Genomic DNA, 26,471 nt, shown 5'->3' with positions numbered 1-26,471 from the left:
CCTTCTAATCACAAAGTATATTGTCTTTTAAAGGCACTGGTATTGAGTCAGATATAGGGCTTACGATAATTACCCATAAAATGCTGAAGACTATTTGCAGCAATTAGATTACTTCACACACACAAAAAATGTTACACATAGGAAAATAAACACAATCATATGTTCAGCATTTGGTCTGTAAGACTTATTTGCAAATGATGAATAGGATGAATACAAGGCAGCTTCAAATCTCAGTTCCTATAGATCAAGTGCTTTCTAGATGGGAGCATCAGATACATCGCATTCAGAAACCCAAAGCACAGTGCCATTCAGGAAAAGTTTCCATTAGATAAAAGGCCTTAAATAAATTAACACATTGGAAAGCAGATCTAAATACTTTCAGCCTTATGAAAAGGAAGCACAGTAACAAACTACATATATACAGAGCATAGCAACATCACAGAACAGGAAGAACTGCTCAAAGACCTTTAGAGAAAAAATAGCCACAAGCAAAGTGGAGAGCAAACATGAGTGAAGCACTTTTTTTTTTTTTTTTTAATACTTATTGCTATCATTTTTGAACAATGTCATACAGAAGCCTTCCATAGTAAACTGTAGGGGAATTTCCATCATCAAAATTCAGCTTCACTACAACTGATTAAACCACCGAAGCAGAGCTAAATGCTGCAGTAAAGCTAAGCCTGCAGAGAAGAGACTGAAATAGGTGTAAGTGATAAACATGAGATACAAGTTTAAAACAGAAGGGTATATAGTGAAACCTTGCAACCAATTACCTTTGGTTCAGATTAACCCAGCAAGTGTTCATTTGGTCAGTGGTTTCCTTCACCCTCCTTGTGTCATCCTCACGATACTCTCGAAGAAGTTTATTAGAAAGATCATTGAACGCAGCTACTGTGATGTCTCCCCTATGCAAATCGTGTACTAACAGCTGAAAAGGAATTTCAGAATAAGACATCAAAGCAAAATCAAAATCAGACTGCTTTTCATATTATGCAATTATCATTATAATACCTTCTTTTATGCTTAAAAAAGCAGGAATGTTTATAATTCTTTTATGGAATAAAATTCCTTTTAAAAGGAAAATCTATTAGATAACAAGCATCCTAACAATGAACCAAAACACAAGTGAGAAAAGTTATATTGCTAAAGCCAGCAAGAACTAGGAAAACTCTCCTGTATGTCTTACTGACAACAGAAGTAAAAATAGTTTTAGGTTTTAGCAGCGTGAACAAATTTAAGTTATGCTAACAGTGATACAACTGGCACGATACAGAGTTTTGAATAAAATAAAATATATATATAATTTATTTATTAATCAGTTGTATCTTTTTATCTCCAAACTCAATGTTTGGGCACATCTAATTTCACTTGAGAAAGCAAAAAGGTAGACCTAAGAGCCCATTTCCAATTCTCTGCTCACACAGAAAAGGCAATGAAGAACAGACAATTTTACTGCTAACTGAAATAACTAGGGGTCAGTGAGAAATACTCATTACTAAACTCTTTGCTTCTTTCCATACCTAGCCACATCCACATACATTATGTCTGTTTATATACGTACACACATTTTTTCGAAGTCTATTAAAGATTGTTCTAAGTTCCACACTGATAAAAGCCCCTCCTCAATCATTAGTCTCTTTAGTTCTTGCCCTGAGCCTGCCCTTTTTCAAACAGCCACCACAAAGAACATCAAATTTATTCATTTATCACAGCACGTTCACTGTGATACAAAAAGCAACAAAGATCAGGTGGAATTGAGGGAAAAAATAAGATGAATATGCTTTGTATCAATCAAAAGTGAAACTTGGGATACTTTTAAATAACTTCTTCCATGCCTGGCTTTACTATTGTTAATAAATTTCTGCTACATGCTGTGGTTCTATGACAAAACTATCAATACAAGGACTTTTTGCAGAGCATCATTTATCAGATTATACTATGCTCCTTTCAGCCACACTTATTAAAAGGCATACAAGTAGTCATGCCACCTGTTTTTCTCTCAAAAGTAATTCTCAAGAAGGCTGATGAAAAAAAAGTGATTTAGAACATAGAGTGTCCAAAATCACAGAACCACCACATCAACCTTACAATTAAATCTTACATCCAGATATCAAACGAATCCAATATTATTATACAGACCGAGAAGTCACTGCAGCTGGTCTTACCTTGTTATCTGAAATCTGTTTGACAAGCACCTCCTTTGGGGCCTGCTGAAGCATACGCAGACGGATCTCACACTGCTCCATGAGATGCTCCATTTCTTTCCTCTGCTCATCCCACTGTATGCTGTCTGACAGCATGTACTTCAGCTGCTGCTGCCGCACCTCCACACCATGCTGGGTGTTATCCCATTGGTTCTTTACTTTTTCCACTGGAGAGGACAATATAAAAAAAGAAAAAAAAATGAGGTAACCAATCAAGTAGCCCTAACTACCACTTACTCCTCAGGACAAGAAGCAATAATGTAACTCATTTTCAAATACAGTCACTTCAATATTTTAGTTCCTCAAGTAATTTATATGTTCATGAAAGTAAACAAAAAGTAGGGGTTTGACTGCCTCTTGGTTAAGCAGGTCAGCACACAAGTAACAACTATATTTCTGGAAGTCTCCAAAGGCATTACCCTTTACTTTTTACATGTTCACAGGAGGTAAATTTGCCACAGCTGCACAGCAGAGATGCCACCATAGATCCGCCACCAGTAGAGTTTCCAGGGAGCACCAGGGTAGGGTAAAGGCTGTGCCATAGCTAGTCACCTTTTTGCACTTAAAAAGTGAACTAAGGTTTACTGACCACTGTGTGTGTTGAACTCAGTCTAGCCACAGTTGTTGTGCAGGTGGTACTAAGGTAGGAGCACTCCACTAACAATGTGCTTTAGTATTTTCACTCCACCACAGGGTTCTACAGGCTTGTGTAGATTATACAACAGAGAAGTTATTGATCTTGTCCCATTTCCTTCAAATATCTCCTCTCTCAATAAATAGAGTTACTTTAGACAATCAATAAACAAGCTTCAACCTTTAATAAACAAAGAATGAAAAAGAAAACATGACTGAAGCCTAGAGCAAAATAATAGCATCAGGGGAAGTAGTAAGTCTGCCTGACAGAAAGAAACCAACAGCATCATACTTTTTTCCTTATACTTACAGACTAATAAAAAAAGGTATATTTCTTGAGAGTCTGTAGAGCTAACAATAGGTCTTCCCTACTACCTGTCATGACAGTAGCAACGCGTTGTATTATTTGAACTGAAGAGTAAGAAAAAAAATGTAAAAAAGAAAAAGCAAAAAAACATCTAAGCTGGCTTTCTTGAGAACATCTGTATTCTCAGCAGCAACAAGTAGGCAATAAGCAACAACATCAAGGTAATTAACTTACCAGTAATGTATGTAATTTTACTTTATTAGAAAAGCAATGTAATTGATACTCAAGTTGCTTTAGTTTTTCATGAAGTTGCTTTAATCCTTCACTAAGCAAAAAAATGCCAAGGCATGTGTTTAAGCTAAAAATCACATAAGTGAACTTTACCCTTTGCAGGTTGTTTTGTTATTTTGCTTTTTTTGTTTGTTTTGTTTTATAAATCTTTTATGAACATCCAAAGTCATTTTCCTTGATCTGCCTGGCAGGATCTCTTATCTTTAAAAATACATCCAATAATATTCTGTTCAGCTTCACAGAGCTCTCAGACTGTGGCAGTGAAGCGCCTTTGCCAGATTGACTATAATTTTCTGCCATGATGTAGGCCATTGAATGAATTGAATGAGACCTCAGAAGAAAACTTCAGTAACCCCAACAGCAAGCGTATATACAAAAGCAAAAACAGCAGGAATGAAAAATGGGTATAATGCTGTGTGCTGGCTAATAGACTGTAGAGTAAAGTCTCCTATGATTTTAAGCTTTCCCCACAAGGCTGGAAGGAAAAATATCCCTGTGAAACAACTATCTAAACAGCAAGTGGGTTGAAATTGATACACATTTGACATTTCTATACAGATACTATTAATGAATGAGTATACCTTGAATTTCTGTTACAGATTTTTTCCTATGAATGGACAGGTTAACCTTACTCTCTGTCTTGGATTGAAACTTTTATCCACTCAAGACACCCTAATGCAATTATCTGCTATTGATATATTTCCTTTTCCTTCACTCCCTGACAATGAAATTCTTGGTGGCCTCAAGGATCTGCCTGTAGGTTCAAAATTGGGAAAGAAATCTCAATTACATGTTGTTTTCAATTTCCTGCATCTGGGCAGTTACTACTAAGCAAGTTCTAGAGAAACTTTACTTCTGTGCTCCCAGCTATTTGAGTAATTAGGCTTCATCTAACGACAGTTAGCAGATTTGCAAGCGTATATTCTCCTGAGCATTTAAAGAATGAGATGTACAAAGCAGTTCTGTCCTTCACTTGAGAAAAGAGCAAACTACTACAAAGCCCTTATCACAGAAACATACTGTTCTTTACAAATGTAAACTTCACGTTTTTCATGTTTTGTAACAGGTGGCAAAATTTTCACATGCATAAGGTATCTACTGGAAGCTTCATTTGTGGCAACATACGTAGCTTCTCTGATTCTATCTTTAGAAAGAACTGCTATCAGGAAACTCAACATCAGTTTTCAAAATACAATTTCTTTATTCTTTTTTATCTTTTGTGAGGGATGCTTTGCAATTGACCAAACCTCCCCTTGCTGACTCCACTGAACTACAATAGCTACCATTCTACTACCAAACTACTCTGCAGAAAAAGATGACAAAATATATCTTTTCATTGTTCCATAGATTCTTTTTTCTGCTAACTGCAGTATTTCCTGCTGCACTAATTTTCTAACCTTAGCAACTGGCAAAGCCTCAGGAGTTCAAAGAATATGACGTCCCCTGTTTTCTAATTGTGTCAGTTGTGTTTTCCTTCCGTAAGTACCAGAAAAGAAATTTTCAAAGTATTTATTTGAAGTACACACGAATGACTTAAAAGCTCTAATTCTCAGTCAACAATTTCAAAAGTTAGTTGTCCAAGGCAATACATTCATGCTTTTCTTTTACCAATTGTCCAGCGTAATGCAGGATCAGCAAAAATAAAAATACATTAGTAGGTCCTTTACATCAACAAATAAAAAGCCTTATAAAATCCTTATCTCTGGCTCTGTGTCTGTCAAGTAACTCAAGTTTTTCATAAGTTATTTTAAAATCCCAGCAATACAGCAGGTTAACAAAATAAATAGCAAATCTTCTTCCAAGAATTTTCATTAGACTTCTATAATGAAACCCATGTAAATGCTAATTTTCAGTTTACTTAAGAAAGACAACTTCAGCTGGGTCAAAAATAAAGAATTTAAGAGAAAGAGATGAAGATTTTACCACCATGGAAACACTATCTTTAAAAATCACAGAATGGAGGAACTTACATTTTTCTGTAATCACCGTTCTAACGTCTGAACTGGAAGTTTTATTTTTCAAATTTTGAGCCAGTGTAAAAACAGAATCAAGCTGAGGGTGCCGTTGGTCCAAATCTGCCTTTGTTATCTGTTAAGAATTAGGATATGGTTTTTAGGTACAAAAAACAGGATTTACTTAACATTATCTGTATTGCTTATACATAAGACTAAGCATCTATGTCTCCAGAGACAGATGGCAGCTTCATCACTATTTACAACCCTTGAGCTGTCACAGTATTATAGCACTGCTTTAAAATGCAAAAGTATTCTGAATTACAAGTGAAAATCCAGATGTGGAAGCTAACCCGCACAAATCACAGTTACAACCAGTCATTGTGAAATATTTTCCAGTGTTTTTCTCTCTTCCATAATTTATTTTTGCCTTACCATGCTCTGATCTTTATAAAGACACAAATGCAAATGCACACATTTAAAGGGAGATGGGTAAGGTGGAAGAATAGTCAGCATGGACTATAGACAGAACACGATAATTCTTTCAACTATGGCTATGTACTAGCACTTCATATCATAAGCATCATACAGTTAAAAGATAGCATTTTCACATTTATTCTATCAAATACCAAATGATGTTAGATGTCCTCAGAAATAGAAATATTAAGCCTATAGCTTGTACGCATACAGTTACTCACGTTAATTGATATCAAGTCAAATGCAAGGAACCTTAATGGCAGCATACATCTCACAAAAGCTGCCCTTTGTCACAGCTCAGCACAGCATAAGCCATCAACAAAAAAGTATTTACACCATGATCATTTACATTAAAACCTATAATCTCTTTAACATGTCTCTGGAAATCAGTTTAGAATAGTTACAGCACAACAAAATTCATTAAAAAATCACTACTAAGTGGATCATACAGGTCATCTTTCAGTGATGCAGTACTGAAGCTGTTCCAAAGGCTTCAGCATAAGTTCTCTATATATAATCACTAAAGATACCATCTGCAGTTCTTCTCTGTGTGTTTTGTTTAAATTAAATAAATAAATAAATAGCAGTGCCTATCTCACATCTTGCTCATGAAGGGAGACGAGGAATTAAGAGGAAATAGTAGAAGGGAGAGTAGCATAATATCAACAGATTTTTGAAGTGCAATTTGCAGGTTAAGCGTTTACGGTAGTGGTTTTGTTCTGTTGTTTTTTTAATACATTTTTAGCCTATATGTTTAGTCAAGTGTCTCCTAATTTTCCAAACCACCAGCCTTCACTAAAACACATACTTTCATTCGTGCAATAGTCCGGTTGATATCTTCAGCATTTCCCACGGTGACTATGTTTGACTTGAGCATCTGGTCAATCAATACCAACCATTCAGCCAGCTCAGTTGTAGTTTTATCCAAATCAGCAGGTGCAGAAAGTTCCAAAGCATGCTGTGTCTGAACAGGAATTTCCAATGAAGAAGATACTAGCACCACCTTTTGGACATCTGAAAGAGTTTGGTATTTTCATTAAAGAAAAAATCACGGCTACATGTACAGTTTGGAGAATTGCTTTTCTTTTATCTTTTGGTAGTTTCTATGAATATATGAATACGTAACAGCATCTAAAAAAAAGCACACAGCAAGATCTGCATTTGAGACATTTTAACCCCAAGAATTTAAGTCACCATGATGGTTTTTTGCTCGTTTCGAAGCTATTAATTATATCATTGCATGGCAAAGGGCCCATGAATACTATACAAATGAGAAAAAAAACAAAATAGCATTAACTTTTAACAGAACGAAGCTAAGCCCTCCTTGATGTAAAAGGAAGTTGATCTCTAAGCATATTAAACAATCATTTAATTTAAGGTAAAAATCTGAAATTGCCTTTCTCACTTCTGTGTTATTTGACAAAAAGGTTTTCCCATTCTTAACTCAGAATCCACTTAAGAAGAAGTAAGTCAAGTTACTACAACAGAGGCTTCACAGACTTGGCAATACATCACCGTCCTACAAAGGTTTGTATGATATTGTAAAGAGGGAGGAATGGGCTGAACAGTAGGATTCTCTCCAGAAGTTGTTTCACAGTGTTCTTGATCCAAGAAAACAAAGTTAAATCAAGCTGAAGCATAAATATTACACACTTGCCACAACAAAAGACAGGAGCTTTACTTAAGAAATAGTCTGTACAAAAGAAAAACAAGCTGAATCAGAGTTCTGAAAAGCCAAAAAGTTTTCTGTGCTCCACGATTTTTAATTTTATTTATTTATTTATTTTTGCTACTACTGAACTAAAGTAAAAATACTGAAGTTCAAACTGTAATTTCTCTTAGGCAAGGACTGTCTTTCTAAAATGGAGACCTAGGAATCTTGTTTACATACAACCTGCGTATCCGTCTCCGATAACTTTTGAAAAATACAGCCAGTATGAATATCTGATACAAGACCATATTTTTTGACAGCTTCCCTTACAGAGTTCAGAAAAATAACTAACTGGTATGTGGGAAAAGACCTGTCTGTGCTCTTACTCAGCCAAAATACACAGAATGACATTTATAGGACTGCAGAGAATCTGTATGCAGGATAATTAACTGTAAATAAACATTGGATCTCAGTTACTAAGAGGCACAAATGCAAAAATGCACAAATCCACTGGGAAACAAACAGTCACAGACAGAGCTAGTTTGGATATTTTTTCCTGTACCTACAACACTGGCTCTTGATGAGGAAATCTAAGCTTTACTGAAACATTCTTCTGCTTCAGCACATTTAAAGGAACATCAATGGACAACGTCCAAACCTGAAATGCAAACTAACTTTTTCCTTAAACAGATATTCCCTTTCTCTCTCTCTCCCCTGATAACAGGAAGGAAGCCCCAAGCAAACGAAAACATTTCTTATTTCCATTTGTCTAAGTACTAGGGAAGGTTTTCCTTTTTAGATTGCTTTTTGACTACAAACAGTATTAAGCTCAGTGGAAGGAATGACTACTCACCAGAAGGCTTTGCCTGTGCAACAAGGTGAGGCTGCCCAATAAAAGCCTCCAGTTGTCTCACTCTGTCAGGCACTTCTCTGAACACCTGCAGCCCAGAAGAGAGGAAAAAAAGCAGTGAGTAAATCAACATTAATAGCAAAACTTCATGTATTAGAGCACATACAATATTTTACATTGCACTTGTTATACTGGTATGCTTCGTATCTCAATAAAGTTTTTCAAAGTATCATTTAAAAACAATAAAAATGCTAAAAGGTGCTCAGTATTTGTCTTTCCAAAGCCTTCCATATCTTACCTAACCCTTGGAGAGAAATAAATTAACTTTTATAGATTAGTTGTTTGCATGTTTGTTTTTTTACTGTCCAGGTATGAAAGGCAAGACTCACTAGGCACACTTCAAAGAAATGCTCATGATTTGTGATCACAAAAAACTAAGGCAATACATAATTAATCTAAAAATTAATTTAAAAAAAAATCCTCTTGCAGTGAAAACAAATTGGCCTGCTGTTTCCAGAAGGCAATGACAGAAAACCAAAAACAGTATGGCCAGCAGGTTGAGGGAGATGGTTCTACCCCATTTCAACTCAAAACATTCTATAATTCTATGACTAAACATTTTTGATCCAGCTGTTTGAAAGAAAGCCAATGCAAAAAAAAAAAAGAAAAAGAAAAAGAACAAAACAACAAGTAAACTAATCAATTTATTCTGATGAAATAACATTTACCAGGGTTTTCATGCAGACATGGATTCGTGCCTGGGAGACAGTCCCTCAACATGCACACACCTCCCAAGACATTTCAGATGTCACAGATACATGGAAAAAGAAAAACTATCACTCTGAATACACCACTATATTTTCAACTTCAGGTAAAAATGCTGAAGAAATACACACCTTATTCCACCTCACATTGAGGGACTGCAGGCTATCAGAAAGCTTGTTTTTTTCCTGAAGATCAACATTTTTATCCAGAATAACTTCAGGTTCAGTTCTGTTCAACCATTCCAGTTTGTCTCCCTGTACTTCCATCTCTTCACTTAAGACCTAAAACGGACAGAACAGTTTTGGACTGAAGTCAAATGTATAAATGTTAAACAATAACAAGAGGAAAAATTTTCCTTTTGCTCTAGTATTTAGAAATTTCCTTCAAAATACGTAACAGAAGCAGCTTTTTGTTGTTTTTTGTATGTTTATTCTTGGTAACGTGTGGAAATTATTAAAACAAATATTCAAAGATCAACATTTATTACTAATTGGAGAACACATGCAAAGGGTACCTACATAGCCTTGTATCACTCACATCAATTCTGACCTCACAAGATGCTTCTATTTGACCATTTCTGGATGCATCACATGTATCCAAAAGTCAATGCTCTTTTAATCAAAATTATAACCTGCCTTAGTTTTAGAAATAATTTAAAAACTAAGGGCTCGCTCCTGACATGAGCCAGGATGTAGGAAACTATTGTCACAAGATACTTTATTCCTAATGATATGTGTTCTAAAGATAGTTAAAAACTTAACGCAACCTTAAAAGTCAACTTTGATCAACCTCCCATAGTCTTCTTTTTCTTTAAGATCCTGCAAAAAGAGTGTTACGCATGGGTGCACTTCCCACTGACTTTTAACATAACTATGCTATCATTTGCCCATAAGACCAAAAGCACTACAGAGTGAGAATCACAAGTTTGCCTTTAAAGCACTAGAACAAACATGTGACATTAGCAAGTATGCATTGTATTCATCCACCCTAATATTTATAATATTTGTAAAGCACATTACTATGAGGTGTGTACATGAAAGCAACAGGAACACAGGCCTGAAGGTAGTTCACTGGTTAGAATTAGCAGAATACCAAATAGTACCTTTACTAAATTTTCAACCATCTATTAAAAAAAATAAGTTTGTGTTATTTATTTTTGTTTGAATTAGATGTCTATTTTACTTTTCTTTATTTAGAAACCTCCTCATTCCAGATAGTATTTACTCCTGACTGATCAGTTAACATCCGTTACTCCCACTTCCCCAGTAGCAGTCTTTAATAACAGATCTTCTCCCCCATGTTATCCTATTTCTTCTCACCATCTCTCTTCTCATTGTTCTTTGGCTATACAAAACAAGGAAAGTTATCCAAGTTGCTTTACCTATGAGGAATTCTTCACCCTCCTGAGCAGCTCAGTAATCTTACTAGTACTTTGAATTCACTTCCCTAATTAGCACAATCATAATTGCAAATGCTGTTCCTGCTGTGATGGGTCCAAATACGGTATTTAATTCCCTGCCAGTGCTTCTCTAGTAAATTCTTATATCACACACGCACGCACACACACCCCCTACGATCCACTTCTACCTTTCACTTCAGGAATTCACAAGAAAAATTAAACTTGCACAGCAGCCAGTCAGCAGGATACTCAATTGATTAAAAAGAGAGTGAACTTGTTTAGGCAAATACAACAGCAACTACTTTACATCACTTACATACATTTGTTGCAACTTCAAGGCTTTCTAATTTGGTCTAGCAGTAGACCTCTTTTTAACTGTTATTTTAAAAAAATGAGTAACTATGATTATTGGATTCTTTTTAGTATTCCAGAAATATTCTCTTTCACACATCCTTAAATTAAAGATATTTTGCTATCAAAGCCAGGCACAAAATAAACAGGAAAAATAACATACATATACACAACTAAGTAACGGAAAATGACCAAACCCTTTAGTAGTTTAAACAGCAGGTTAAATACAGTCTAAAGCATGCAATAAAGTATTAAATCTGCCCAATAAACAAGACAGTGGTGCTTACATACCCACCTGTCCATTATCAACTTGTCCATTCTTACAATACCCTTTTAAAACTACGGACTTTTGCTGATGTCTTCAGAACTATAAAGTAGACTTGTGGGTATTATCCTGAGTAAAATTCTTTTTATCAAATTCTATCAGCTGTATATATGCTTCTCACTTTCTGAAACTGCCTTCATCATCTGGCTAGATAACCATTATCAATTCAACCTGATTTCATTACAAAATGCTACCTGCTTGTGTAAGTAGTCACACGGAACTCTCACACAGTCAAACATATTTCTTTACCAATTAACAGTGAAAATATTCTCCAAAAGTCACATTCTGATATTTTGCATGAAACATACACATGCATATATACACACACTCAAGGATCTTGCCTGTAATTCTCGTAAATTTTCTTCATGGTTGAATGTAAATCTCATGTCCAGAACATTTTCTGCATTTTCCAACCAGCAACGCAGTTCATCAAGCTTTTTTCTGTAATCTATCAGCTGCTGATTCTCTCCCTTTAGCCTTAAAAAGGAAAACAAAATATCTACATGCACTTCTGCAGTAAACATGACATGCCAGTCAACATTTTCAAGCTTAATCTTTATAGCTTCCTATAACATTTACAGAGGAGGAAACCTTGTATCCTCAGACACACTAAAAATTCATGTATTTATCTTAGAATATTTCACACTTTAATCTTTGAAGGAAATTTAGGGCTCATTCACAAAGGATTTTTGTTATGTTCAGAAAATAGCCGGTCAGTTATATTAAATGGCTGCAAACAGACTGAAGCTTTTGTTTTGAAGTATTGCTCTTGACTTCTGCCATACAATTGTTTCAAGTAGCATATCTTTGACAATGCAAAAACAGAAATCAAGGTAGAGTACTTTCAGTTTAGCTTCAGCCAAAAGAACTAGTTCAGCGTTCCTTCCAAAAAAGCTGTCTGGCTTAGCAATGAAATGATTCTGAAAAAGAAGAAAAATCAGGAGTAATACGAGACAGTTAAAAAAAAAAAAAGTCAGAAAAATTCAGATAAATGACAGCATGCAATAGAATACACTAACTCTCACAGAGTCTGCTAAAAGAGAGTCTCTTCATCACATCTGGCCAGATATCCAAATTCCTGAGTAACTTGTTACCTCAGCTGTCTATCCATGACCTCAGCAGTGATTGCTTTCCAGTGCCTATTCAGTCCTGACAGCTTCTCCTGCAGGAAGCTCCCATCTGTAGCAGAGAGTTTCTGTATGATCCCTTCCCCAGTTCTGTTCAATGCCAAAACACTGCTCTGATGGCTGTGTACTCCTTCTTCAAGTTCCTGTCAGAAAAAAAAGCGACACAATTTTATTACTGACCTGAGATGACTTTGATCTATGGCTCATAATATGCACAATAAATCATGAGTGAATATTGTTTTACTAAAATAGGCACATGAAGTTATCTTACTTAAAGTTGGATGCTGTTATTTAAATTATTAAGTCTGTTATTAAATATGGTTTAATTTTCTAACGAGTGTCATAAAAAAGAGATGATGATACAGAATACACTACTGAATACTACCTACGATCACAATTATTCATTCAAATGATCAGTGTTAGAATTCACGCTCGCTTTTGATTCCTTTCCAGTACTGCTAACAGATACTGAAACTATTTAAAAAAAAATTTTTTTTTTTTTTTTACAACTATTTCTTCTCGTAAACCATGGCCCTGTCTATTTCTGTAACTTAACACTATATTAGCTAGGATCTTCATGCCTGTGCTCTCCAAACATCACAACAAATCCATGAAACTAAAGTCAGAAGATGTCAGGATCAGAAATTTAAAACATTCCTTGGAACTACAGCAAGCTTACAATATTAGGACAAATTTCTCTGCAACAGAACAGAAACAAGATAATTCAAAAAAGAGATGGGATATGGCAAAGAAAAAAAAAAAATCAAGCAGTAACAAGGATAAAATTAAAAACTATGTGTTAGGATAATACTTGGATAGTCACTCCTTACACAGAAGAAAAATAAATAAATCAGACCCTTAGAGCAATGTTTTCCTCTCTTTTAGTGGAGAGTAGCTAAACAGAAAAGTCTGCTATTTCATAATGCGGAACGAGAAAATTATCAAGTAATTAAACTGTAGTTTAAACTACAATATTTGTATATTAGCTACAATATTTATAATTAAATTGAATTCTGAAGCAATAAAATCTAAGGCAGCCATAACTGAAATATCTTCATTTTCTAGATTAAACAATACCAGTATTTGAATTATCAAATTAAGTCAAAACTATTCAAGACAGAAGTCATTATACTACAAGCAGGAATTGTGATCTTCTCCAGGAATCACTTTAAACTACAAAAGAAAGTTACATTAATTGAAGTCTCATTCATGACTCACATAAAAGGAACTATAATTTTAGACAAAAATCTAGATTTTCTAGCTTGTCCCATTACTGCACCTATTACACATACCTGCTGATGCAGCCCAGCTGTCTGCAGATCCAGGCTACCATCTGGACCACGGGCATCAGCTAATAACCCTTCGGCTTCTGTTATCCACTGAGAGAGGTCATTGAGATCACAGTGGAACTGCCTCCATGCTTCAATTGCTCTATCAAAGGAACTGTAAAAACAACACATTGAAAAATTATCCAACCATTTCAATGAAAAGACTAAAATTTTTGATCTAGTGATATTTAAGAATTCCATACAACTTGACTTAGAAAACAGCTAAAGAGTAGCACATAGCCTGGATAAATAAGTCCCAGCACTGAAAGCTTCCTGACATGGGAATAGCTGGCAAAAGCCAATAGTATAACTTCCAGCTGAAGGAAAAAAGGGCAGTCTAAAGCACACTTTTGTTTCTAACACTTGGAGAAATAAAGATTGATTAGCTGTATCAAATTGGCCAGCAGAACCTTTTTTCTTTACTGTAAAGCAGTTCAGACATCAGATAGTATGAAATATCAAATATGATTAATTGCTCAGATTTTTTAATTTTTTTTTTTTAATTCATACACCATGCACTGTTGGTGCTAGACTTTTAACAAATGAAGGTGATTTTGACAATATAGAAGTGACTGTATTACCAGAAGACTTGTGCAAGTAATTCTATAATTTAATCACACATTAATTTCCCATACATTTTGCTATGATTTTCATCTTTGCAGTCTCAAACGAATGTGAAGCTTAGCTCAAAGAGTAACATTTTCAAGTATGGAAAAAAACTGAATTACCACAGTCAGAAAGTTGTTTCCAATTTAGAGTGAATGTTCTACAATGCTAACAAAGTTAAAAAAAAAAAAAAAAAGAGTCCACATATGCTAAGTAAGAAAGCCATGTCAAAAAACATAGACAAAAATTATTTTCAATTTGTTGATTGCTAAAAAAAAAAAAAAAAAAAAAAAAAAAAAAAAAAAGGTACCATTACAAAACAAAGAGGACAAATGTGTCCAAGGACACAGGACTTGAGACAAACAACACTTAGCAGCCTTACAGTACCTGAAGGGGGCCTACAGGAAAGCTGGGGAAGGATTTTTTATAAAGGCAGGCTGTGACAGGATGAGGAGGAATGGCCTTAAACTGTAAGAGTGCAGATTCAGACTAGATATTAGGAAGGAGTTCTTTACTGCGAGGGTGGTGAAACTCTGGAACAGGTTGCCCAGAGAGGCTGTGGATGCCCCCTACCTCGAAGCATTCAAGGCCAGGCTGGATGGGGCTTTGAGCAACTGGTCTAGAGGGAGGTGTCCCTGCATATAGCAGGAGAGATGGAACTAGATCAACTTAAACATCCCTTCCAACCCAAACCACTCTATGATTCTAACGCAAGTTCTACATTACCTCTTGTAGACTAGAGAGTATCTCATTCCAAACTAATACCAAGAGTATTCTTCAAAGAGACACACAGGAGGCCAGATCTCCTGCTAATCAGAAGGTCCTCACTGATGTGAGGAAAAGCATCATTTGCAGCCCATTATTTTTGTCTTAAGAAATTCCAACCATAAAAATTTCAAGGTTACTGCGTGTATCCAGATGTAACACGAAATTAGCACCACAGAATCAAAGGTATCCAAAATCAAACTTTAAAAAGCTACATTACATCTATTTTCTTCACTAATTAAATTCAGCAATTCCAGAGTTTTAGAGAGATTATTTTTATCAGAATTGTATCTCATTTTTAATCAAGGCTCATCCATATTTCCTGGCACATACAGAGCTTTGTTTCGTTACTATTTGTCATGTGGTCTAATTCCAATAAAGAAGTAAGCAAAAAAGAAAAAATTCCTACTTAAATTTTTCTGACCCTATTTTCCAGTTCTACTGCATCATTTTCTTGCATACATCCCATTGCAATACATTAGACTAACCTGTAAACTGACCCCAAATTCCCTTCTCCTTTTATTTCTCACGTACATTTTACAGACTTTAACTGAACATATTGTCTCATGGTAGTATCTCATTTCAGATTTAATGTGAAGATATATTCTAAGCACTTAAAATAGTTTAAAAGAATATTTTAATGAGTTCCTTCAAAATGAAAATTTCTGAGGCATAATTTTTTTCTGAATCTAGAGTTTAAGAAGAGTACAACACTGAGATAGAAAGTTTTCATGGTTTCAGTTCCCAGCCTACAGTTACATCAGTATTTTGAGCATAGATCTGTGGTTTCACTCAAATTTTGAGGTAGATGCATTTGCAGTTGTTTCAACACACAGAATGCCTGGGCTGAAAGGTAGAAGTACAAAAGTCCTGTAAGCATACCACCAAGATTTGCCACCCACATGCTTCCAAGCCACAGCTTGGATATGAATTCCCAAATCACCAGCACTTTTAACTCTGGTGGAAAGTTTGTGACAGAAGAAGCAGAACAAGCAAACCAGCACAACACAGGTTGTTGAGGCTGTGTATACACACACACACACACTTGCACATGAAAAACCCACAAACATTTTGATTTACACGTGTTTAAATCAAACCAAGTCAATCAGATTCAGTTGAGTGCTTAAAGGCTTTGTAAGTGCAACTGAATTCTACTTGTGCTTGGCTACATTAGAGCTTTTATCCAAGACTTAACTACTTAGTTGGAACTCAATCAGAAAATCATTAGTAGCTCTGAAAACTAATCAGTCTTTTGCCAAGCATTTCAGATGCTGTTTCTACTAACCCTGTCAAAATCTACACACATCCTAGAAATTGAAAAAGCCAGAGATTACTAAGGAGATAGATAATTTTAGTCTTCTTTCTTATACTTAGGACAAGATTGGATAAATGTTCGGTTAAAAAAAAGTCTCAGGAACAAAAAGGATTAAAAAATACAAATACCAAAATACAGTACTTTAACACTGATGCTAAAATTGTCTTCATTAATTAAAATGCATCATCCCATTAAAATTGTAGCACTTGATATATTCAGGAAGTTGCATTCCATTTTTGCTTAAATTCCTAGTCCAGCAGTCTTTTTTGCATGAAAATTGTGCCCAATAATATCCTCATTAAAATGCAAAGCTTTACAAATGTTATGAAGTTGAAAAGTAATTTATATTCAGTGAACTAACTGAGAAGGTGATTTGTTGCCTTTTGCCTGCTAATCATCAACACCGAAGTTACTCTTTGACACAATTATCTTTTTCAATAGGAAGATTAGATTTCCAGTTAAACCTGGCTACTTAATGAAATGAAATTTTAGTAGTAAATGAAATTTTACTGACGCTTACAGAAAGATAATATTAGTTAAAGCTTTTAAATTAAGTCATAGGGAGGAAAAAGGCATAACTAAGAGCTCATTGTGAACCATGCTTATGAAGACAACAATATAACTGCAGGCATGATCAGTAATGACAGGTACAAGATTCTGCAACCTTTGTCTCCAAATGTTGGAGGGGACCATTGGCAGCCAGCAAAAACATAGCAAGCGATACCCAGCAAGAAACACTATTGTCAAATTAAAACATAGTGAAACAGCAATACTTGCTGATGCTTTAAAAATTCTGATGCTTCCCTGATCCAGTGGCTCAGAACTTACTGGAGTATCTGCTTAGACAACGACACCAACCATTTTTATCTTTATTTTCACTGTCAGACTTGTCAGACATTTGTAAAACACATCTGTTCAATGCATAGTATGTGCACCACTTGATCACAGACACCAAGCATTCTCAACTTACCATTTACGATCATTGTACATTCTATTAATTCTGTCCCACTCTGCATTCAGCTGGGTTAGTGCATCTCCTATCTGTATTGCTTCAGGCCCAGATGCTTCCAGTATAACATCAGGCTGCTTCTCATGTATGACTGCAATCTGATCCCCTAGTTTATCCAAAATATCTTTTACATTCTACAAGTACAAGAACAACATAAGCCATCAGTAAAATGAACGTGAGCAGGGAAAATTAATGTCCTCAGAATTTTATTCCCAAACAGTATCTACAATAACATAACTATCAACAGTTCATAGATAAGATCAGCTACAGCAACTGAACTTAACAGTCACTCACAAATTCTTCAGTGTTCTCAGTAATTTTTTTATGAAGAGGGTGAAATACTGTGTATAGCTGATGTGTTCCTAATGTAAAGGGACACACCGTATTTCTCAGAGCAGTACCATTGTTTTTAAACAAATCCACACTTATGTCATGAACACTGCTAATCCCTCCACTTCTTCCCTCCGAACGTTTAGAAATGTAGTACCTTCAGTGCATCCTCCTGAGTTGAAAAATCCTCATAGATGCCAGTATTTAGTTCAGGTGCATTCAGCAACAGCTCAACATCAGCCATGGCAAGTAAGACCTTGTTGATTTCAACCAGGTATTCAGCTGAAAAAGGCAGAGTCCTAACTCCTGTGGCGAAGTGGCTTTTTAACCTCTGCTGGACAGCAATTGCCTAGAAGTACAAAAGTTCATTTTATATTTCAAAGTGCAAGAAATTTTAAGGAAAAAAAAGTCACAAGCCAGTAGATTATATTCAGAATTAAAATATCTTAATTAATAAAGGCTTTTCCGACCAAGTCATGTCATTTCAGAAAGCTCCAAATCCTGCAGAAAACTATTTAATGAAAAAACAAGTTACAAAACAGTAGATAGCATACTTCACAATAAGACTGTATTATTCCTTATTAAAACTCTTGGGGGGGGGAAAGGCACTGCTGTCATATGTCTCACCTTGATTCTCAGCCTTCCAGTACAGAATCTTTGTGACTGAGCCTGCTTTCCTCATCAAGAATTCCCATAAGTTACAAATTTACTGAAGCAGATTCATCTTCTCTCCAGATTCTTCTCAGCAAGCATCCCCATCCATATTTCCCAGCTATTTTTAAATAAATTGATGCTTTACCAGTAATACAATATTAATTTTGCAGCAATAAGTGGTACTAACTCCTCAAGATGTTGGCAACTGCTACCTGCTCTGGCTGTAAGACCAGATCATGTAGCCAAGTACCATCTTAGCAGATTGCAGAGTAAGAACAGTAAGTTTGGGCAGCTTTTTCTTGAATTAGAAATCACACCCTCCATCTGAAGTGTAAGGAATCCAGCTGTAAGAAACTATACATGGCCACACCTAGCAAAGGTAGCTGAGCAAAGCAGATACTCCTAAGACTGAAGGCAATTTCTTGCTGAAAAAATTTTCTGTCCAACCAAATTCCACCATCACCATCTCTGAAAAGAACCCCATTCTTTAAAATCAGCATTGAAAATGTAAACCCACCTCCAAGTACTGAAGAATTCAAGCAAGTCACACTTCAGTACTTGATGAAATAGAATTCTCAAGAAGAAATACATAGAAGCACTTAACTGCCTGCGTGAGTTACTAACAGCAATAGCTTAGAATACACTTATGAGTGTAAAGGCATAATCATCAGCTCACAGTGGTTTCAACCACTGCATTTAAGTGGGCACAGACATGCAGACAGCACAGCTGCCAACAGTTAAAATATTAAGCCCCACTAACAAAGTTGCTGTGAACACCTATCTACATCTTCCTCCTCCACATGTTTCTGAGCATTTCAAATGTGTCACTCAAATTAACTTGATGTAACATATGTGGCGTATGTAGTTCAAAAGCAAAAAGGACTGCAGCAAAAAGGTTATGTTAAATTATTCACCATTCAGGATTTCTTATGCACAGAATGTTCCTGAAGATTTGATTTATGTAGTTTAAAAGCACACAGCAACTGACATCAATACTGAGGACACAAGGTGTGCTCTCTCAAGAACTTTATCACTAAGCACGGTATGCTTTCAGTCATTCATTGAACATCAAAGGAACAGAATGCACAGGTACAAAAACTGTTAGTCTACTGAAACCAAGTACCATTATTTTTGCTTTAGTAACACTACAGCAAGCAAGTGGCATAGCAAAAGCTATAACCTACTATATATGTTTTAGTTACAAATCTAGCATCGTGGTTCTTGATGCACCCAAAGAAACATCATCTTGATGTGTTGCATATATTTTGCTAGCTTCCATCACTGGAATTTCGAGCAAATGCTGAAGGCTTTGGCAGCGATGTGATTCTTCTGTGGAGAAAGAGGTCCGCAGTTCCACAGAAATAAGACAAAGGCTGCACAATTGGAAGCAAATTTTACTCAGTAGAATGAGACATGATGATGTGAACAAGCATCAGGATGCCTGTCCGATCAGAAAACTTGTGAAGAATTTGAAAATCTGTGGCATTCAGTGAACTGGCTTTCCACTTGCCTCCAATAATGATACACAGTGCAACTTGCTGCTTCCCCAACAGCCCTGTTCAGGGCCAGGTTGCTGCTCCTCTGCATGGCAGTACACCTCCTAGTGCTGCTCCTTCAGTGCACGTTTCCTGCAGCTGTCTCTCATCACAGAGATGTTTGTTCCCCTCATAGCCCTTCCTCTAAGGGTGAGCATATGTAACCGTAAACTACAGCTAAGTGTTCTGCTCTTCTCTACTGTGCACTGCAGACTAGCAGCTTCTAAATTACAGCATTAAGTATTAAAAAAATGGAGTACATGCAAACATCTAAGTCTTACAAATGTTGGTATTTTAATTTAGGAACACAAGCCATTTTCTTAGGTATACTCATAAAACTATAAATTAAAGATTATTTAGGAAGAGATTTGACAAGATGACAATAGTACATTCTACAAAAAAGAACTCTCAATGAGAGAGGTTAACAATAATTTTAACTCAATGGCTAAAATTTGTTTCCTCCCATATTTAACACATGCCTTTTTGACCTACAGTTCTGTATTTGGTTTCAGATTTTCTTTCCCTTTCATCTTTTATACTTAAACATATTTTTAAACAAAATCTAACAAAGATTCTACTCAAGGCAATATTCTGACTTGCTTCCAAAGTGGATTTTTGAAAATACTGCCCAAAAAATTGACATAAAAATATAATGTGGGAGTCATAACCAAGCATTTACCCAGTCTAATTTCAGATCACCATGCATTACTTACCCCCTTAGCAAGTAAATACCCTTTAGACCAGAAAACACACGCTTCTTAACCGATCTTTGTCCCTTCTCTCTCTCAGCCAAAATAATTCACAACCTTTTCAGGAGGAAAAGTTTTCCAATGCTAAACTCACACAACCATGTTTTCTTCTATATTAATTAGTGAACTCAGTAAGCAATATATTTGTTGACAACATTGCTACTGGTCCACATTTAAGTAAACCAAAACTTGCCTTGTAAAAAGCACAGTAGGCAAGCAAATATGTTTTCTTTGTTATTGGATAATCTGTGTTTCAGTTTGTAAGAGAAACAGTATGGTGCATGAGGCATCAAATTCACTCACCATCTGCAGAACGATCATTTATAATTCAGAACAGCTTTCTAAAACCTGGAAAACTGTCTCAGGAACTTTAGTCGACTAATTAGTTTTGCAATATAAGGTTTAATTTCTCTTTTCCCTCATTTACAGCTAAGTTAGAATAGAACAATTCAATAAATATTAGAACAAGGTTAGAAAAGAAGGAATTCAAAGAAATGTACAGCATATCACTATAAACTTATGATGTGGGCTTTTCTGCTCACTGCAACTCCCTCACATCAAGGTGAGGTGTTGACCCAGCACTTAATTTAATACAGACCCTTTTGTTCACTTGGGCTTATGGTTGAGAACGAAGCTGCCATACAGCAGTCACAGAATCACAGGAGTTGGAAGGGACCCAAGAGATCATTGAGTCCAACTTCCTGCTAAAGCAGGTACCCTACCATAGGTCACACAGGTAGGTGTCCAGGTGGATCATGAATATCTCCTGAGAGGAGACTCCACAACCTCTCTGGGCAACCTGTTCCAGTGCCCCATCACCCTTACCATAAAGAAGTTCTTCCATATGTTTGTATGGAACTTCTTATGATCAAGTTTTGGGCCACTACTCCTTATCTTATCACTATACGCCACTGAGAAGAGCGTGCCTCATCCATTTGCCTCCCACCTCCCTTTTAATCAAATCCCATCCTGAGTCTTTTTTCCAGGCTGAGCAGACCTACAGGCTACTCAGCCTTTCCTCATAAGGCAGATGCTCCACGACCTTTATCAACTTTCTGACACTGCCGGACTCCTAGTCTGAAGCCTCTTGGATACATCAAGGGAGGTAGGGGATCAAGCACAAGTAAGATGGTAACAACCAGGAATGGAGGGATGTTGTTGTTAAGGTATTTCAGTAGAGTTCCTTCTCTGCTGATGCCAATGGCATTCTAAAGCAACTGTGTTCACCTAAAGCAATGATTGTTTAGGGGAACGCTGTTTCCCTTCAAAAACAGCACAGTCCCAATTAAAAAAATTTTTAAAAATAAATAAAATTTAGAAGATCAAAATAAGAAGCAGCAGCCTCAAGACACATCCTTCCTGGCAAGTGTTCAAGATCAATTAGTGAAGCAGAGGAGAGAGTAAGTGACAAAAACTGAACTACGGTCACCCGAGGCAGGCTGTCTTATCACTAAGATACCAGAAGGCTGGAGACGCAGGAAGGAAAAGCAGCAGCTTCTTCAAAGCAGAAAGGACAACTGCTCTGGTCCTCATCTGAAAGCCCAACAGACACTGTCAGACTAAAAATTACATCTGGAAGCGTAAGGATTTTTTTGCACAACAAAATCTGAACAAAGATAGCATTTTTCTTCATCCATAGCCTATTGTAATAGCTCTTGCAATCTGTAGTTATATGATCTTATATGATCTTCTGCATTCAGCACCCCGATACCAAGATGAAGGAATTTCTTCTATCCAGAAACGCCAAGGATTAGCTACAGTATGTCCCTAAATACTAAGACTTTAGTAAAAGCAAAGGATCTTCCTCAGAGAAGATCAGCCAAGGACAAGCAAGACCAACAGGGATGAGGAAGTCCAGTCTGAATCATAGTGTTGTACTTCAAACATGGAAAGATCCTCGTTCTTTCAAAGAAATTCCATTGCATATGTCAGATCCTAAGAAGCCCACATGCAAATACCACAGTAAGTCAGCAGGAGTTCCCACTGGGGACTCAATAGAGTAACCAGACAGGCAAGGAGATGCTTAGGGTTGTTTCTGTTGCCTAGCTCTGTGCAGGAGGCTTATGATTCAAGTCTTCACAAAGAGAAGTAAAAAAAAAAAAGTTCACTTTTACAGCCTACACAAGGAAGGACAACAGGCTGCCAGCTACAGGTCTACAGCTATCATAGGCAGCTGAAGCCACATTACTCTATACCTGTGAATAAAGAGCACCACATTACAAATTCATGGATATGAGACTCATAAGGAAACAGTGCATTTTGCCTCTGTCTTTCAGTTAATAGGCGCAGAGTTAAAAAGTTACACAGCAGTCAAAAAGAGATCGATTGGTTTTAATAATGAAGGTTCATATGCAGAAACTGAGAATTACTTGACAGACTGCCTAACCCCCGAGCTTGTCCAAGAAATTACTTACTGCTTCACAAGGTTCCTGACTGTTATTGCCTAAAATATTAAAGCAATTACCATGCAGTCACATGATTTGAAAAGGAGAAATAATAATAAAGACAAAATAAAACACAACATACACCGCTGAAAGTATTTGTACCCTCAATAACTAAGAAACACAGATTTTTGGGAAGTTAATTTTATCAGACCCTGACATCCTATTAAATCATTTGTTAAAGTGCTTGTCAAAACTCACTCGCACGCACTGTGGCACACAACTCTTCTCATAAAAAATACTTCAAATTCTGTCATTTTCTAAAAACTTTACTGTCTACAACAATATTAATCACATGAGAGTATTTCTCATTCCCGTGCGTTTGAGGCAGTGAAGGGTAGCATCTTAGTAGTTACAATATTGCTATCACTGCACGCAGAGTTTAAGCTTCAAAACAGGTTTTTTTTCACACGTGCACCAATGAGACACTGAACCAGGCTATTTGATGCAGGGCATCAGAAACAGCTAAGCATAATCCTCATGTGAAGACCAACAACAGAAACTATCTTGATTTAACTGCTTTAAGATTGAGTCTGATGGCTGGGATATATCGGACCTATGACTACTATGTAGAAAACCCTAATTTTATACAGGCAGATCATTCCCTAATGAAAAATGAATGCTGTTATGTTGAAAACACTTCTTCCCAAAAAATTATCAAAAGAATAGCCATAATCCCTAATATATCAGCTTATATGCAGCCTTCCCTCCATTCATACTAAGCAAAAAAGACTAATTTACCTGCAGCTTTTGTTCACCCTCCATTCCTTGCAGTCCTGGTAGTCGATGTTCAGCCTCATCCAGCCACTTCATTAGATTGTCATGGTCCTTATTATACTGAGAAAACACTGGAGAGAGTTCTACCACTTGTCTCCTTTGAAATGACCTGCCCTCCTACAGTTGTGTATCAGGAAAAAGATAAAAATATATGAGAAGAGGGAAAGATAGGTCTTATACATTTGAAAAACGAAACTACCCTACAGATTCATCTGATGAGGAAAAATTCCAAAATATAGGATCATACAGCTGAATCACAGAATGGCTTGGGTTGGAAGATCATCAGGCTCTATCACCCCTTCCACAGGCAGAGCTGCCAACCACTAAATGAGGCTCCCCAGGACCTTGAACATCTCCAGGAATATGCAACAGTATAAGCCATTAAATTTTTTTTTCATAAATATACCATTTATCTGCACAGATTGTATCAAAGTCAGCCTAAGGGTCTTATCCTGCTATACCTAATCTGAGCTGTACGTCATTTTACACACTCAAATATGACTTAAACAGGAGAGTTGAAAAGAATATTAATATAGATCCATTTCTCCTTGACAAAAAAATGTTTTAAATATGATATGCATGAAAGCATTACTATATATACTAGAGTCAGAAATTAGTGATAATACCCACTGTAGAAACAGAGAAGAAATTTGGGGTCAGACTCACATTCACTACAACTTCTTAAAATGAGAACCCCACGAATATACTTGACTATGTTTGTGTGCACATGCCAATGTAGCCACTCTTAACACAGCCCTGTGGCAGAGATAAACCACTGCTGGAGTGTGAGAAGAGGCAACAAGTGAAGTAAATGCTCAGTTGTCTGCACCCACCTGTGCAAATATGCACACATTCTGTGACACTGTGAAAAGGAAAAATCAAAACCACTTCCTCAAAATTTTGTAATGACAAAATCCACAGTTTGGAATTGCAAACATTCAAAGAATCAGGCTGGATGTATGCACATTTAACTCTTCTACAGACACTCTTACATACTAAAAAAAAGTTATACCCAGATACTAAAGGGAGACCAGTATAAATGAGCTGCAACTCTAATAACTACTGTAAACATACCTGTACATTGTTGTACTTTGTCTGCAGAAGCACCAGCTGCATGCGTATCTTCTCTCTCTTATTGTCTTCCATAGGCTGCTGTAACAGCTGTCCTCCTCTCTGTAAAACCTCCTCAATCTGAGCTCTTTCTTGATCCAGCTAGGTACAGACAATTACATAGAAAGAAAATTTAAAAAGTTAAAAAACACACAAACATTTTGCACTCTATTACTTTCACAGTAAACCAGCCTTATAACATTGAGTAGAAAAAGAGAAAAAAAGATGCACATCAAAGTTCACTATCTGCAGTAGATTATATAATACCATAATGAAAATACAGACTATGCAAGAAGCAGCAGCAGCTAGGAAACATATGAGAAAATCATGCAGTGTTTCCAAAAGCCCAGTATTTCCTTTTATTTTTGATTCCTGTGCTAAAAAGATTTTCTCAGAATTCCCCCAGTAGTCAGTGGGAATATAATGTGTGGAAAAAAAAAAAAGGATTAAGTCCATTATTTAATTCTTCCATTGCTCACAAACCTTTTCATCTTCCTCACTCAGCTCCTGGTGCTTTTCTACGACTTTTAACATATTCTGTATGTCACTCTCAAGTTTTTCCAAATCTGGAAAAGCCACTCTGACTTCACGGGGCTCCGGCATGACAGGGAGTCGTTCTTGTCCAACAAGCATCTGTAATATTTTAAATAAATAAATAAAGGTTTTTCTTCATGCAAAGATCTATGTTTAAAAGAGAATCAAAAGCAGGCAAGCATCACTTTAGCAAAGATCTGATCTATTCTCTAAAGCTATTTGTCTTTATTATGACACTCTGAGTATTTCATGGCACTCCCCTCACCTTGGCACTTTTGATGTGCTGAGAAACCTTCTCAAAGTTACGGTTCAGTTCTGCCAGCTTTGGTTCAACAAGCTCACGGCATGACACCCCTCGACCATTCATTAGGATGACAGCCTGATCACGCACGTTATCCACACGCAGACTAACATCATCCAATTCAGATGTTAAACGCTAAGTGAAAGAAAAAGCAAATGTTTACAGTAGGAAAATGGAAGAGTATTAACAAGCAAATGAGGCAGCAAACATCATTTCATTTAGAATAAAAAACTGGTTATTTCACAGCTGCCTCCTTAAATTGTAATGTTTTCTACCTTCACAGTTTCCTCCTTTTTGCTTGCTGGCTTCTTCTCAATCTCATCCAGCAAGGCTTCAGCCTGATACAGCCAAGTACTTATGTGGGCAACATTTTCATCAAAGATTTCCAGCTGGCTCTGATGATTCTGGGAAAATTTGAAAAAGATGCATCAATGAAAATAGAAAAGAAAGAAAAGCAGTAAGAAAAAAACTGCCACTCCACATCATCCATCCACAACATTCCAAAGTACATCATTGGAATAGAAACTGATGTGGCTACACCTTGAAGAGAAACAGCAAAAACTTGATCATACCTTTTACCTTCACTAAGGTATTTACAAGATTGCAATTTTCATTCCAGACTTAATAATACTTATTAATATTATAATATAAATGCTATTATTTCTAATTCATAGAAAGAGAAACA

General features: G+C 36.3%; 1 protein-coding gene across 1 annotated transcript in view; it reads right to left on the bottom strand.

Annotated features, from left to right (window-relative positions):
• The window catches only part of UTRN (utrophin), a 284,487-nt gene that overhangs the window by 171,220 nt on the left and 86,796 nt on the right, over positions 1-26,471 (bottom strand). Inside the window, exons 35-50 of the mRNA XM_031612385.2 lie at positions 26,062-26,190; positions 25,751-25,921; positions 25,435-25,584; positions 24,916-25,053; positions 23,806-23,958; positions 17,843-18,034; positions 17,317-17,489; positions 13,625-13,775; positions 12,300-12,475; positions 11,547-11,682; positions 9,262-9,411; positions 8,369-8,453; positions 6,673-6,878; positions 5,406-5,523; positions 2,166-2,371; positions 774-928 (exon numbers count right to left, since the gene is read on the bottom strand). Of these exons, the coding sequence (XP_031468245.2) occupies positions 774-928; positions 2,166-2,371; positions 5,406-5,523; positions 6,673-6,878; positions 8,369-8,453; positions 9,262-9,411; positions 11,547-11,682; positions 12,300-12,475; positions 13,625-13,775; positions 17,317-17,489; positions 17,843-18,034; positions 23,806-23,958; positions 24,916-25,053; positions 25,435-25,584; positions 25,751-25,921; positions 26,062-26,190 (2,489 nt within the window). The remainder of the gene's footprint in view (positions 1-773; positions 929-2,165; positions 2,372-5,405; positions 5,524-6,672; positions 6,879-8,368; positions 8,454-9,261; positions 9,412-11,546; positions 11,683-12,299; positions 12,476-13,624; positions 13,776-17,316; positions 17,490-17,842; positions 18,035-23,805; positions 23,959-24,915; positions 25,054-25,434; positions 25,585-25,750; positions 25,922-26,061; positions 26,191-26,471) is intronic.

This window comes from Phasianus colchicus, chromosome 2 (genome assembly GCF_987193195.1).
Source record: "Phasianus colchicus chromosome 2, bPhaCol1.hap1.1, whole genome shotgun sequence".
NCBI lineage: Eukaryota > Metazoa > Chordata > Aves > Galliformes > Phasianidae > Phasianus > Phasianus colchicus.
The sequence above is the reverse complement of the archived record's forward strand: the minus strand, read 5'-3'. Positions and strand labels throughout refer to the sequence as shown.